The 16,245-nt window shown below is 45.9% G+C and overlaps 1 protein-coding gene across 2 annotated transcripts in view; it reads right to left on the bottom strand.

The window, feature by feature from the left end:
- The window catches only part of RNF39 (ring finger protein 39), a 30,916-nt gene extending 29,262 nt beyond the window's left edge, over window positions 1-1,654 (bottom strand). For both annotated transcript variants that reach the window (XM_083356108.1, XM_083356107.1), the window contains exon 1: window positions 1,296-1,654. In XM_083356108.1, coding sequence (XP_083212234.1) covers window positions 1,296-1,640 — 345 coding nt within the window. In that variant the 5' untranslated portion in view covers window positions 1,641-1,654. The remainder of the gene's footprint in view (window positions 1-1,295) is intronic.
- Between the last annotated feature and the right edge of the window lie 14,591 nt (window positions 1,655-16,245).

Raw genomic sequence — 16,245 nt, 5'->3', positions numbered from 1 at the left:
AGAAAACTTGATGTGGTCTGTGCTGTCTCATGAGCAGCTTGGGAGAGTATTTTCAGCAAAAATGCAATGTAGAAGAGAAAGGCCATCCCCTCTTCCCAACTGCATGCCTTTCCCATGTCTCTTATTTACCAAAACTGAAAGAAATCCAAACCCACATTTCCACCCATCATATCATGAAATCCAGCCTCAGGTGAGGCCCACAAAGAGTCAATTACTTTGTGAATTGATTTTTTTTTCTCCTTCGGCCTTAATTTATGTTTTTTCAGCTTTTTATTTTGCATCAGGGTTGATGGTTAGCCACTTTGAAATTTGGTGGAAAAGTAAGATCAATCAAATGAGTAAATCCACTAATGTTTTGCCTTGTTATATTCAAGCAAGTGTTATCATCATCATTATCATGGTAACACCACCTTGGCTTTCCCTTGAAATTTTCCAGATGTGTGGATTACAAAGGGCAACACTGACAAAGCAGACGATGGGACGGTGGTCTAACACATCTGGAGAGCATCAGGTGATGCATAATTATCTTGATGTATGTTTTCTTTAGTAGGTCCATAAGCACAAATTCAGTTTTTGCATCAGCATCCATGAGAGGAAATGAAAGACATCTTCATGATAATAGTAAGAATCCAATTTTATGATCTCATTCACACATAATCCAGCAAGCAGAACACATTCATGTTTTCCTCCTGTTAGCTTTTTACCAATCTGGTGCTTTCAGATGTGAGAAATAAAAATCCTGGTCACCTCTAGCCTTCATAGGATTTGCAGTTTCCATCATTTCCAGGCATATGAGATCACATATACCTGGTGAACATCTGGCTAGGAAGATGTCTGCAAGTACTGGGACAACAGGTAAAGGTTTGTTTGGGTTTTTTTTTTGCCCATTTTCCTTTCTGCGTTGAGTCCTGGTGCTGAGAAAAGCTTCATAAACTAAATTAATGTCTAATTTCCCATTGTTTAAAGGGATATAAACCTCTGTGGCTGGCTTCATACCACATGAAGAAGTAGAAATTGTGTATGACTTTGGTAACAACAGGGCATCATAGCAAGATGATGAGAAAGAAAAATATTTCTAGCAAATATATCTCAAAAGCCTATTTCTCAGTACAATTTTCAGACAAAATTATTCTGGTGTACACACTTACCTGAATACCACACACTGCATATTCAACTTCCAAACACCAAACCCAAATCTAATGGGGAGAGGTGCATTTGCAGTACACACTGCGCATGATCAGAGATCCTTTTGCTATCATTCCCCTGGGCAGCTGAACCTTTCACCCATGACCTACCTTTTCTTTCGGGATGCTGGTTGTGGGTCTCCACCCTCCACGGCGGCGCTTGGACTTTGGGGCAAGGGGTACCTGGGCTGTCTTGGCATTGAGGTGTTGAGTGATCTTGACTTCTACAGCCAGCTTGACATTGGTGCGGAGGTTCCTCCTCTCAAAGACTTTCTTGCACAGGGGGCAAGATAGCACCCGATTCCCCTTTGCGGTCTCCTCGTCCCAGTAGCGAGTGATACAAGCCCGGCAATAGCTGTGGTCACAGTCGAGGATCACTGGGTCCTTAAAGTGACCCCTGCAGGCCGGGCAGATAGCCGCTCTCTGCAGCTCAGCCACCAGCCCTTTGCCTTCCATGGTGCACGACTGTGTCATCCTTTGGCGTCTGTGTTCTGATGCCAGCTCAACACCTCGGACTATATAGGCAGGGAGGAAACCAGAGGCGGGTTGGGGAGGAGCATCTGTCCGGCTACAGGTAAACAGCCTTGCATAACCATCCAGTTCTTCCACTCCAGGGACTCGTGCCAGAACGTGGCAGGCAGGAACTGCCGCTGGGGTAGAAGACAAGTCTGTTATGCTGTTAGAAAATATCGCGTCGTGTGATAGGTTACGGCCGTGGGCAGGGTGGGGTGTGCAGAGCCTCGGGTTCATTTTGTTTTGATTTCTGACCTCTGCGAAGGCCAGCTCATCCTCCTCCTGCATCCCAGAGCTTTGCAGGTCTGCTCCAGTCTCCTCCACCGATCTCAATTGCTCTGCCAAGCAACACTCGACACCAACTCGACAGCAAACCACCTGTGCCTTCGGACGCTGCGGCTCCCCTGATACGTTCTGAAGCATTAAAGAATGTGTCCAAAGCTCCTGGCCCTACTTGGCGCCTTTCAGATGTGTTGGGACGACAATTCCCGACATTTCTAGATTTGCCAACATTTTCATTTGTTGTAAGAACTATTTTCGAAAGAATTCTTCTGTTTAATGTTATCCAACCGGCCCTTGTCGTTATTGGGTTTAGGAAAAACAGAAACGATTAGAGGAAAAAAGGAAATTGGCAGGGTGAAACTTCCCTGCTACAGAGTCGTTTTCCTCAATCACTGTGGTTTCTAGGTGATGGGAGTTGCTGTCTGGAGGACATCAGGCACGGCAAGACCCCAAGGTCAAGGTTGAGATTCTCTCTCTCTCTCTCTCTCTCTCTCTCTCTCTCTCTCTCTCTCTCTCTCTCTCTGTGTGTGTGTGTGTGTGTGTGAAATTACAGCCCTGAAAAAAAAATGTTGCAGCTACAGACTTCCCCATCAGGTAAAACTGCCCCTGATCAGTCAAGAAACAGAAGTGATGAGAATTGTGGCTACACCCTGCAGTGTAATCTGATATCATTCTAGGAACATTTGATGGCATTACCGACAAGCCCCACCTAAGGTAGGTCTTCTCCCCTCCCTTGTCAAATTCTTGCGTTTCCTTCCCCCAGCCATCTGGCACTTGCTATCTTGTTTGTTCTGCCTGCAGTATGCTCTGAATTCAACAGTAGGCTGAAGAGCATGCAGATTCAGCAGTTTAGAATTTTCTCTTTGGAACAAGAGCTCCTTAAACCATTCTACTGTTTTGCGCCTTAGTTCTATTCTCTGCCCTTCCTGTTTTCTGTTATAAGCAGCAAAGTTTTGCACTTCCAAATCTGCTCCCTTCTTTGGCATCCCCTGCTCTTGCAATGAGTGTCTATCACACAGGTTTGCAACCCGCGGCTCCGGAGCCGCATGCGGCTCTTTCAGCCGTCTCCTGCGGCTCCCAGTCCTCTGCCATGTGCAGTCCAAAAAAAAAAAAAAGTGGGACTAAAAAAGTTCAACCAATCAATTCAAATATGCAGGGTAGGTGCATATCTCGCCTTGGCTCCACTCTTCAGTCAAACCCTGTTCTGCGCATGCGCGCATGTACGCGCATGCGCACACACTTTTTGCGGCTCCCAGTTTTTCCTTTTGTGAGGGAACCGGTTCCGAGTGGCTCTTTCACTGTTTCAGGTTGCTGACCCCTGGTCTATCATTTCTGCCCCTCCCCCTCTTACGCCTTGAACCCCTTTCCAAAATCACCCTCATCTTCCTACAATCCTCTTCCAAATAGGTAGTTCTTGACTTACAGCCGCAGTTGGGAACCAGAATTTCCGTTGCTAAGCAAGGCTGTTTTTAAGTGAGTCAGGCCGATTTTATTACGGTTGTTAAGTGTGGCTGCTGAGTGAATCACAAGGTCATTAAATGAATCCGGATTCAGCCATAGCCTTGTCAGAAGCCAGCTGTCCAGGATCGGTGGCGGGATTCAAATAGGTGAATAACCAGTTGTCTGTATGGATGCCACTTCCGGAAGTTCACTCCGGGCCTGGGCAACAAAAAATTAGCTACCGGTTCTGCCAAAGTGGTGGAACCGGCTGAATCCCACCACTGGCCAGGATGCTTCAACCAGTGTAAAATACATGCTGGTTGCTAAGCACCCAAATTTTGATCACCTGACCGTAGGGATGCTGTGACAGTCATTAAGTGTGAAGACCAGTTATCTCACTTTTTTTCAGTGACGTTTGTAACTTTGAACGGTCGCTAAATGAATAGTCGCTAGCCAAGGACTATCTGCAATCCTTATGTTAGCTTTGGCGGAGACACTGCCTTCCAGGACCACCAGGGCAGAGCTGACTGGGTTGATTTTGCTCACATCTGGCTCTTGATCAGGGCTTCTCAACCTGGTTGCCCTCCAGACGAGTGAACTTCAACACTCCCAGAATTCCTCACCTGGAGAGAATTCTAGATATTGAAATCCATACATGGGGAGGGCAGCTCTTGGGGAAGGCAGCTCTTGACTCATCTTCACTAAAGGTATTTTAGGTTTGGGGGCGGGGCTTCCGATTCTTGCTGAGATTTCTCCTCTGATATGCATAGAAAAAGATGGAATGCAAGTAGAGTCTTTGGCCTACCTTGGGCCAGTTCTACTATAGATAGTTCTCGACTTACAACTACAATTCAGCCCAGAATTTCTCATTTGTTAAGTGAATTTTGCCCCATTTTGTGAGCTTTCTTGCCACAGTTGTTAAGTGAATCACTGCAGTTGTTAAGTGAATCTGGCTTCCCCATTGACTTTGCTTTTCAGAAGGTTGCAGAAGGTGATCACACCACCTTGGGATACTGCAAGGGCCATAAATATGAGTCAGTTGCCAAGGGTCTGAATTTTGATCATGTGACCCTGAGGATGCTGCAGCAGTTGTTAAGTGTGGAAAAGCTGTTATAAATCACTTTTTTTTTTCAGTGCCACTGTAACTTTAAATGAACTGTTGTAAGTTGAGGATTACCTGTATTTGGCAGCACAGCACTTTGCCTTCCTTGGCAACCAGGAAATCCCCTCTGCTACTTCTTCTTCTGAGCTGGGGAATTCTGGGAGTTGAAATCCCAGAATAAAAGTTCACAAGGTTGAGAAAAACTGTCATGTTACAGAACATAACTGTGTGATCCCAGATTTCTTTTTCCTCCCCCAATCAAGAGGGGAGGAGAGGAGAAGAGGATAAGAGGGGAGGGGAAGGGAGGAGAGGGGAGGGGAGGGAGAGGGGAGGTGAGCAGAGGGAGAGAGAGAAGGAGAGGGGAGGGGAGAGGTAAAGGGAGAGGAGAGGAGGAAGTGGGAGAGAGAGGGGAGAGGAGGAGAGGGAGAGGAGGAATAGGAGAGGGAGAAGGAGTGGGAGAGGGGGGAGAGGGGAGTAGAGGAGGGGGAGGGGAGAGGTACAGGAGAGGAGGGAGAGGGAGTGGTAGAGGGAGAAGGGAGGGGAGGGGAGGAGAGGGAGAGGGAGGAGGAAGAGAAGAGAAGAGAAGAGAAGAGAAGAGAAGAGAAGAGAAGAGAAGAGAAGAGAAGAGAGGAGAGGAGAGGAGAGGAGAGGAGAGGAGAGGAGAGGAGAGGAGAGGAGAGGAGAGAAGAGAAGAGAAGAGAAGAGAAGAGAAGAGAAGAGAAGAGAAGAGAAGAGAAGAGAAGAGAAGAGAAGAGAAGAGAAGAGAAGAGAAGTTAGGAGGGATGGTCTCTAAAATATCCCTGTTAGCAACTGGTGTGGGCATACAGTATTTACAACCAAACCAGTGCTTGAGTGTGAGTGTGTGGGTGGGGGGAGGGGGAGCCAGGCCTATCTGACCTTCCAGAGAAACTGAGATTGGGACCCTTTCGACTTTTCAGAACGTAATATGGCTTTTCCGCCAGATGTCAGGCCAGGAAATTAGACAAGCTTAGTATAGGTGTGGTTTGTGTTATGAGTTGGCTATATGATGCCTCAGTGTACCGTGTTATTATTTCAATTGTGTTCATTATTTTGTTTATAGAGGTTTTATTACCTTGTTTTCTTGTGAACTGTGAATTGTTGTTAGACGCCCAGAGTTAGGCACGTACAATGGGCAGCCATATAAACTGTGTAAGTTTTTCCAGTCCAAGAAATAATACAGACGTACACTCATCAAACTTCATGTATATTTAAATTTAATCAGTTTAAATTATATAGGTAAAGGTAAAGGTTCCCCTGCACATGTGTGCTAGTCGTTTCCGACTCTAGGGGCCGGTGTTCATCTCCGTTTCAAAGCCGAAGAGCCAGCGCTTGTCCGAGGATGTCTCCGTGGTCATGTGGCCGGCATGGCTAGATGCCGAAGGCTCACGGAACATGCATTTTCCCTTCTGCTACAAATTCAACCCTAGTCTCTAGTCTTTTTTTTCAGCGCTGATGTAACTCCCAACAGTCACTAAATGAATGGCTGTAAGTCAGACATGTCAAACACAAGGCCCGGGGGCCGGATCCGGCCCACAGAGTGGTTTCATGTGGCCCGCGAAGCCATCCTGGAAACAGTGAGGGAATGGCCCCCACTGCCTTGGCCCTGGCCCAGAGACCCTCCTTCTGCCAGAGACCCTCAGATCTGTCCCACTCCTGCCCAGGCCCCCATAGGCACCCTTGATGCGAACGATGTAGAGCTGGCCACGCCCACCCAGTAGGCCATACGCACTCTAGCCACGCCCACCCAGTAGGCCACGCCCACCCAGGCCACACCCACCCGGCCCCCTGAGGGCAACCGCAATGCTGATGCGGCCCTCAATGAAATTGAGTTTGACACCCCTGCTGTAAGTGAATCACTACCTATATATGCTTGAAATCTCAGATCTGGTTAAGGAACTGTAATGATATGTGGGAATGACTTTAGGAAACAAGACAAGAAGACATAGAGAAGGGAACAATCAAATAATAGGTAGCTTATCCCACAGGAGGAATGTGGATGGGGCAAGAAGCTCAGAAGAGACCCCCTTTAGCCTTGTGATGCTGTAAAGGTGACTGGGAGAGGGGAAAGGAGTAATTTTAAACGGCAAGATTGCAAGATTCTGCTAATCTAACTTTATAACGAAACAGAGTTTGTTCATCTGAATGTGTTTTCTGTCTAACCTACCTAGTAAGCCTGACAAGAATTATTTATTCCTTCAGATGAGGGGCAATTTATATTCATTCAGAATAACAAAATAACAGAGTTGGAAGGGACCTTGGAGGTCTTCTAGTCCAACCCCCTGCTCAGGCAGGAAACTAGTCTATACCATTTCAGACAGATGGCTGTCTTCTTAAAAACTTCCAGTCTTGGAGCATTCACAATTTCTGGAGGCAGGTTGTTTCCACTGATTAATGGTTCTGTCAGGAAATTGCTCCTTAGTTTTAGTTTGCTTCTCTCCTTGATTAGTTTCCATCCGTTGTTTCTTGTCTTGCCTTCAGGTGCCTTGGAGAATACACTCACACACACACACACACAAACATGAACTCTTCACTCTATATTGCCCACTGAGTCCTTGGGGGATTTGTTTCTTTCATTACTAGCTTAAAAAGGTAAAGGTAAAGGTTCCCCCGCACATGCGTGCTAGTCGTTTCCAACTCTAGGGACCAGTGCTCATCTCCGTTTCAAAGCCGAAGAGCCAGCACTTGTCCGAGGACGTCTCCGTGGTCATGTGGCCGGCATGACTAGACGCCAAAGGCGCACGGAACGCTGTTACCTTCCCACCGGAGTGGTCCCTATTTTTCTACTTGCATTTTTACATGCTTTCGAACTGCTAGGTTGGCAGAAGCTGGGACGAGTAACAGGCGCTCATTCTGTTACGCGGCACTCGGGATTCAACCCGCCAAACTGCCGACCTTCTGATCAACAAGCTCAGCGTCCTAACCCACTGAGCCACCGCGTCCCTTACTTACTAGCTTACCTGTATGGCAACACGGACACACAAGCAAATGGAATTTTATCACGTTTTTATTTATGGTCCAAAACCAGTCATTAAAAATATTTCAAATACTGCAGATTAAAAGCCCAAAACAGTTCATAATGTAAGGAAGCTGCCAGAAACAATTCATCTCAGCTAGAGCTATTGATAAGAATTTTGCAATCTTCTTGGAAGTATCTGGAAATTGGTCACCTAAAAGAAAAGTGGTCACTTCTCAATCATAAGAACAGTTAAATCTTCTGACAATGGCTATCTGAGTTCTGTTCGCCAGGGAAGATACAATGGGGACGTCAACAGGTTGTGTCATACAGTTTCAATTTCTATACTGGAGTATTTACAGGTCTGGTTTTGATAAGGGAGGCTAATATACAGGTAGTCCTCAACTTTCAACCAGTCACTTAGTGACTATCTGAGGTAACAATGGACCCCCCCCCCAAAAGGGACTTATGACCCAATTCTGAATTCTGAAGTTCACCTGGCCACATTTTGGGCACTCGGCAACTGACCTGCATTTACAGCTGTTTGCATTGTCCCCAGTCACACGACTGTGATTTATGACATTTTTGCTGAAAACTGGTCTTTACTTCTGGCAAAAATGCCCCATAGTGAACAATAGGGCTACTTAATGATTATGGATTCACTTAATGCTTATGCTGACTTGCTTAATGACTGCCAAAAAAAAGTCATAAAATTGGGTTGGTCACATGATGACTTGCTTTGGGACTGCCACGATTCGGGCAGGCTCCATTACGGTCGTAAGTCGAGGGCTCCCTGTATCTGCCTATCATCATTCTAAGGGTAAGGCATCGGTTTGGGCCACAGAAAAAAATGTCTTTTATTTGGGACATGTAAAATGTTGGGAAAAAAATCTTGAGGTTGTCCAGGATGAGGGAGAGGTTGTGCTTCAACAGGGATGGGAAACTTTGAATGCTTTGGATCCAGATCCTCTGGTTAAGCCGTGGTGGCACAGTGGTTAGAGTGCAGTATTGCAGGCTAATTCTGCTGACTGCCAGCAGTTCGATTCTCAACAGCTAAAGATTGACTCAGCCTTCCATCCTTCCGAGGTCAGTAAAATGAGGAACCAGATTGTTAGGGGCAATATGCTGACTCTGTAAATCACTTAGTGAAGGCTGTAAAGCACTGTGAAGTGGTATATAAGTCTAAGTGCTATTGCTATTGGTATATAAGTCTAAGTATATAAGTCTAAGTGCTATTGCTATAGCCCAGGTTTTTTCAAAGTCAGTATTGCCAGAAGGCAAATGCCAACTTTGCATTTCAGTATCTGTTCTTTATCACTTGAAACACAGGGAGCTCCAAGTAACTCACTCACCCTTGAACTTCAGTTCTTGAACAGATCATGAAAAGGCCCTGTATGGTTGAAGCAAAGACGATAGATTGACTAAATGGACTGCTTTGATTCAAGAAAAAAATAAAGTTACTTTTGTTTTTACTTGGAAATCGCTTCTGGACTTTGTGCTTGTGCTTGAGGTGGGGAAAAAAATGAAACTTTGATTTTGGTTTTTATCAATTAGATGGATTTGTTGTTATAGAAATGACCAGTTTATACGACTATGTAAAAGTGAAAGCTGAGGTTTAATGCTAAATATCTTATTCTACTGCACCAAAGGGAGTCGGAAGTCAATGCCTTTTCTTTCTTTATTCCCCTTTTCCCTACACTTTTACCTTCCCTTTTCCCTCCCATATTTTCCTACCATCTTCTTTTGTATTTTTGTATTTTATATTATGAACTCATTAAAAAGAAAAGATGATAGCCAGTCCAACTTTTGACAGACTAGAAAGAGACTGTGACTCAGGCATCATACAACATTCCTGCTTGCTGAGTGATGTTCACCTTCTTGCACTCTTAGTGACATAAGTCTGAAGCTCCTTGTTACATGATACCCTGAAACCATATCCTCAGCGGCATCACATTCCCAGAAAGCTACTATCTCTTGTTATGTACCACGTGCCACGACTGGCAAGTTTCTTGTTCCTTTCCCTTTGCCATGCATTAGCCCAAACGTGGGTTGTGCATTGCACGATAAAAAGAAAGAAAAAAAATCTTTTTAGGCTGATCTCAACCAGCCATTACGTCACCCTGACGCTGAGTTCCCAGATATCTCAACAGGCCAAGAAGGACACGAACAATTGGAAAGGAGGACACATTGACAGTTTCATTTTCTTGGCATCTACAACAAAAATTAGTGAACAGTAAAAAAAAAAAGGCATTTAGGCCTACACACATATGAAATTACTTTTCCCAGCTACAGAAAGGCTGGCTTGATTAAAGGAGTGGATCTTATTGAGGAATAGAAGATTGTTAAATTTGGACACAATTTCAGATATGTTCTACAGCAGCAGCCCCAAAACCTTTGGGCACCAATTCTGTGGAGGGGTTTTCTCCATGGATTGGGGGAGCGAGGTATTGCAAGTTGCTTGGATCTCATGGATGCATGAATGGGGCTTCACTAGCTTGCATGGGCCGGCTCCTGGTGGGCTGCGGCCCAGTGCTGCACCACGGCTCAGGGATCGGGGACCCTGTTCTACAGATGTATCATATCCAGGTTTAAAAATCATTATATGAGAGATGCGCTATTAAAAATCTGGAATAAACACAAGAAAAGGCTGTTTCTGAAATTGTCATTGTATACCTCAACTCAAAGGGATGTGGTGGCTCAGTGGGTTAGGACGCTGAGCTTGTTGATCAGAAGGTCAGCAGGTTGGCGGGTCAAATCCCGAGTGCCGCGTAACAGAGTGAGCGCCTGTTACTGGTCCCAGCTTCTGCCAACCTAGCAGTTCGAAAGCACGTAAAAATGCAAGTAGAAAAATAGGGACCCAATGGTGGGAAGGTAACAGTGTTCCGTGCGCCTTTGGCGTCTAGTCATGCCGGCCACATGACCACGGAGACGTCCTCGGACAAGCGCTGGCTCTTCGGCTTTGAAACGGAGATGAGCACCGGCCCTTAGAGTCGGAAACAACTAGCACACATGTGCGGGGGAACCTTTACCTTTTTACTTACCTCAACTCAATAAGCTTTTCACAATAGCCATGAAAAATGGTTTAATTTATGAGGATTTCCAGATGTTTGTTAAGTGGAAAACCTATACTTAAGACTATGTACTTGACCCGGTTTGCCTATGCATAAATAAAGGCGCAATTTGAAAATGACGTGAAACAAGGAGAAATAGGAGGGAATAACTATCATCCGAAATAGAATTATGCGAAGATGACAAAACATGTAATTGCAAGAATTTATAAACTGCTGTTAAAATATGATACAGAAGCTGCACAAGTTATAGAACATATTATTAAATGGATTACATTTTGGGCACAGTACTGACATGGATATTTGGGGAACCTGTGGAGTAGTTATGAAAGACTGGTTTTTCAGTATGAACGTTTTTTTAAAAACATATTTTAATTTTCAAAACCACAGGTAGTCCTCAACAAACAACCCCAATGGAGCCTAAAATTTCTGTTGCTAAGTGAAACATTTGTAAAGTGATTTTTGCCCCGTTTTGCAACCTTTCTTGCCACAGTTGTTCAGTGAATCACTGCAGTTAGTAACACAGTTGTTAAGTGAATCTGGCTTCCCCATTGACTTTGCCTGTCCGAAAGCCGCAAAAGGTGATCACATAACTCCGGGGCATTGCAACTGTCATAAGTACAAGTCAGTTGCCAAGCATCTGAAGTTTAATCACATGGTCATCCAGATTGGTGTCTTTTGAGTGTTTATTCTGGGTTTTTCTCCCATTTTTATTCCAAATGGTTGTGTGTTTTTTTGAAGTGGACGATTCTGCCAATCTCTTTGGGATTCTTTGTCATGAGATTACAACATCAAAAGAAAAAAACCTTTAATGATGAGGAGGAAAGGCAAGAAGAAAGGAATCTGATGATCTGGGTGATGTTAGTGAAAAACACTCCCAGTGACAGAGGAAACAAATACCTTACTGTGGGGAAGGGAATTACGTACCTTGGCTAAATCAATAACCTTTTTGTTATGTCAGCTGCCCACAGTGCTGCTGAAACCCAGTGCCTTTCAGACGCACTTAGTACAACTTCCCTCATGCCCAACCAAGCTAGGGAGAGGAGGTGATGAGGTTATGTTCCTCATACCAGGTATGTGCATGTTCCGTCAGTCAGATTTCTTTGGCAATCACATGGACAAATGTTTTAGCAAGATTTTTAGAAGTGGCTTTCCTTTGCCTTCTTGCTAGGCCAGTGTGTGTGTGTGTGTGTGTGTGTGTGTGTGTGTGTGTGAGAGAGAGAGAGAGAGAGAGAGAGAGAGAGAGATATCAACTGGCTCAAAATCACCCAAGTGGCTTTGTGCCTTAAGGTTGAGACTTGAACTCACCATTTCTCAATCTCTGGCCCAACACCTTTAACCGCTACACCAAATTGGTACAGAGCCACGGTGGCGCAGTGGTTAGAATGCAGTACGGTACTGCAGGCTACTTCTGCTGCCTGCCGGCTGCCTGCAGTCTGGCAGTTCGATTCTCAACCTGGATTCTCCAGGTTGACTCAACCTTTCATCCTTCCGAGATCGGTAAAATGAGGACCCAGATTGTTGGGGGAGGCAAATATGCTGACTCTGTAAACCACTTAGAGAGGAGCCGAGGTAGGCAAGGCAGGCAGCGCTTCAGCAGCTCCACATCCCCCGAGGTGGGAAACTCCCGGTTTTGGGAGTGACATGGCGCGGATCTTTGCCTCCAACCGTTTAAAATGAGCCGTTTCCCACCACGGGCATCACAGAAAATTGCCAGTTTCGGGAGAACGGCCAGGAGCCAGCCAGCCAACCAGCGAGAGCAGGGTTGGGTGGGGGGATCTGGATCTGGCCCCTTTTACCTCGTGCAGGGGCCGGGGAGATGTTGCCTGCCAAGCATTCCTCCCTTTCTTTGAAACAAACAATCCCCCCAATCCTCCCGCTTCTGCCTTCTGAATTAAAATGAGAGAAAGACAAGTTTTTTTCTTTTGTGGTCTTTACATATTTAAACTGCAGCTAGAAGGAAGTGGGGAAGAAAACCATTGTTTGGTCTTTATTCCCCTCCCATCTGCTGGGTGGTTGCAGCAGGTTTTGGTCTCTTCTGTCGTGCTTTGAGGTTACCCACGAAGCACATTTGTTTTTTGGGGGGAAAATCCCCACTCTGGTTGCTAAGCTTGCTTAAAGCCTCTTCCTTCTCCTCACCGGAGCTGCCCTGTCTGCAACCAGCCCCTGCCCCAGCCCCTGCCTCGCCTTGCCTTGCCCCATGGCAATGGCACCCTTGCCTTCCCCCTCCCTTGCCTCACCTCACCGTGCAGGGTGAGCCTCCTACCCACTGCCCCACTCCCCAGAGAAGCCCTGGATCTCCTCCAATCCTGCCCGGCCCCCACAGGCATCCCTCGCCAGGAGCGACATCAAGGTGGCCACGTCCACCCCAGCCACGCCCAACCAACCTTTGGGAATAGGGCGGTATATAAACCGAATAAATAAATAAATAAATAAATAAATAAATAAACCATGCTGCCATGACTACCATAGCCATGCCCACTCGGTGGCCACACCCCCAGTACCCGGCGATGCATAAGTGGGTTTCGGGTTGCAGTTTGGGCACTCGGTCTCACAAAGCTTCGCCACCACTGCCCTATACCATTTCAGCCAAACGGCTGTCCGGTCTCTTCTTAAAAACCTCCAGTGTTGGAGCATTCACCGCCTCTGGAGGCAGGTTGTTCCACTGGTTAATCGTTCTAACTGTCAGGAAGTTTCTCCTTAGTTCTAGGTTGCTTCTCTCCTTGACGAGTTTCCATCCGTTGCTTCTTGTCCTGCTTTCAGGTGCTTTGGAGAATAGCTGGACTCCCGCTTCTTTATTTTTTTATTTTTTTATTTTAATTCCATTTGCATCCCGCCCTTCTCCGAAGACTCAGGGCGGCTTACAAGCTTAGCAGTAGCCTTCATTCTATGTATATGCCAGCTTATTAAGGCTTTCACACACACCCCAAGCAGCATTTTGTGGCAGCCCCTGAAATATTGGAACATGGCTATCCTGTCACCCCTCGCCCTTCTCTTTATTAAACTAGACATACGCAATTCCAGCAACCGTTCTTTATGTTTTAGCCTCCAGTCCCCTCTTTGTTGCTCTTCTCTGTACTCCTTCTAGAGTCTCAACATCTTTTTTACATCGTGGTGACCAAAAGTGGATGCAGTATTCCAAGTGTGGCCTTACCAAGGCGTTGTAAAGTGGTATTACTATTAACACTTCACGTGATCTTGATTCTATCCGTCTGTTAACGCAGCCTAGCACTGTGTTGGCTATTGCAAGCTCTCATGTCTATGTGAACAAAGGAATACTTAAGGACAGCACAGAAAAATTAGAATCCTTTTGCTGGAAAGACCATTTAGCTGAATATTCTTTACTCTGTGCACCAGAAGTAAACAGAAAGGAAAGAGAGAGGGAGGACCTTATTATTGCAATCATATGCTAATTACTGAAAGTTTCCTTATTTGCCCAAAGAATTAAACAATCCATTAGATAAAGCACTGGCTCAGTGGGTTAGGACGCTGAACTTGTCGATCGGAAGGTCGGCAGTTTGGCAGGTCGAATCCCGAGTGCCGCGTAGCAGAGTGAGCGCCTGTTACTTGTCCCAGCTCCTGCCAACCTAGCAGTTTGAAAGCACGTAAAAATGCAAGTAGAAAAATAGGGACCACTACGGTGGGAAGGTAACAGTGTTCCGTGCGCCTTTGGCGTCTAGTCATGCCGGCCACATGACCACGGAGACGTCCTCGGACAAGCGCTGGCTCTTCGGCTATGAAACGGAGATGAGCACCGGCCCCTAGAGTCAGAAACGACTAGCACGCATGTGCGGGGGAACCTTTACCTTTACCTTTTATTCTTGGAGCAAGGACTTCCCAAATGATACTTTCTAAAGGGCTCATCATGGGAAACCACTGCCGTGTCTGTTCTTAGAAAATTGCTTTTTTTCATTACAGTATTAGAAAGCAATGCTAAGTAATTAAGCACTTAGCTTGGGGTAAGCAAATTGTCATCTTTCAGTTGCTTGTACAGCTCTCCCAACTGGAAAGGTGCAGTTAAGATCTCTCTCATCAGCTCTGTTATTTGTCGATGCTGAAAAACAGGAATATGGCAGGATTGTTAGCCTCACTTTCTCCAATTAAATGTTAAACACAAACTTACGAGGATTCCTAAGAAACTGACTGGTGCGAATTTTCTGTTCTGCGGTGCAGGTTCTGAGGTTTTGCTTGATTAAAAAATACAGGAAACCAGACGTTGCCTTTAAGCTTTACGTTTTTATTCAGCTGAACAAAAACGGGCTCCTCTAAAAGAGAGAAGCCCTGAATGACAAGAAATCCTTGTATTTATTCTTTCTGATTACATAAGCAATCCACCCAGCAAAGCTGACACACACAAGATAAAGATTTCACCCAGTAAGTCTGGCACGCTGTAGATAAGAAGGGAGAAAGCAGAAGTAGCTAAAAATGTTCCCTTTGGGGTGTTTCTCTAAAGCAGGGCTTTTCAACCTTTTCACCCATTGTACCACTTTTAGGATACGGCAACATCCGAGTACCACCAGTCACCTAGCAAGGTATCAAAAACTTGATGACCAAAAAAAAAAAGGAAAAAAGTGATGAAGAACAGGTAGTCCTCGACTTACAACAGTTCACTTAGTGACTGTTCAAAGTTACAATGACACTGAAAAAAGTCCCCCCCCAAGCCACAGCCGAGCAAGACACCTGCCTGCCCGCCCAGCGGCGCTCTTCCTCCTGTCCGAGGTTTTCATTGTTGTGAGCATTTCAAGGATTGGCAACAGGGGTGGGGTGAGGTGGGGGGTGTTTGGTTTTTATTTCCCCCCCCCCCCTGCTGGGTGGTTGCAGCAGGTTTTGGTCACTTTACATGACCCTGGGACACTGTGACCATCATAAATATGAACCAGTTGCCAAGCGTCTGAAGGTAAATCACAAGACCCTGGAGATGCTGCAACATTCCAGCTGATCGGCGCTTCTTCTGGGCTCAGCATAAGCACCAGGATCAGCACCAAGCTCCAGCTGGAGCCTGGCGCTGATCCTGGCGCTTCCATTGAGCCCTGACAGCCCTGAAGAAGCGCCGATCAGCTGGAAAGCGGCACTGATCCTGGCGCTTCCGCTGAGCCCTGACAGCCCTGCAGCTCCAGCCGTCTCTCGCTCAGGCTTGTGCGGTGCTGCCACCAGTTCAGCTCATTCTCCTCCCCCACTATGACTTTTTTAGGATGGTCTCGTACCACCAGCCAGGTGCCAAAGTAGCACAGGTGCTACCCATACCACTGGTTGAAAAGCCCTGCTCTAAACAAGTTGGAAATGAACTCTATTGGGCCCCGCAAATATTTTGAGAGCATGTGAAATCTTTACTTGAAGCAATTGGTGCTGTGAAATCTTATTACAGGTAAACCTCACTTACTCTGACTTTTCACTGTTATGACGGTGATGAAAAAGTAACTTTGCAATCTTCTCAGGTCTGTAAAGCAGGTGAAAGGTGAAGTAAGATCACAAGCACAACTGTGGTTTCACTTAGTGACCAATTCTCTCTAAATGACTAAGTTGCCAGTCCCAGTTCTGGTTGTTAAATAAGGACTATCCATAATCAGTTTGGGATCTTCCCCCTATTGGGCTTTGCCAGTAAAATTATTCAAGGAGTTTGTCTTTTTTCTAGGAAGCTTCATATATTGGATCTGGCCCGCTGGGCCCTTGGACAGTTTGCTG

Source organism: Vipera ursinii, assembly GCF_947247035.1.
Source record: "Vipera ursinii genome assembly, chromosome: 2".
Taxonomy (NCBI): domain Eukaryota; kingdom Metazoa; phylum Chordata; class Lepidosauria; order Squamata; family Viperidae; genus Vipera; species Vipera ursinii.
This window is presented reverse-complemented; position numbering and strand designations above follow the sequence as displayed.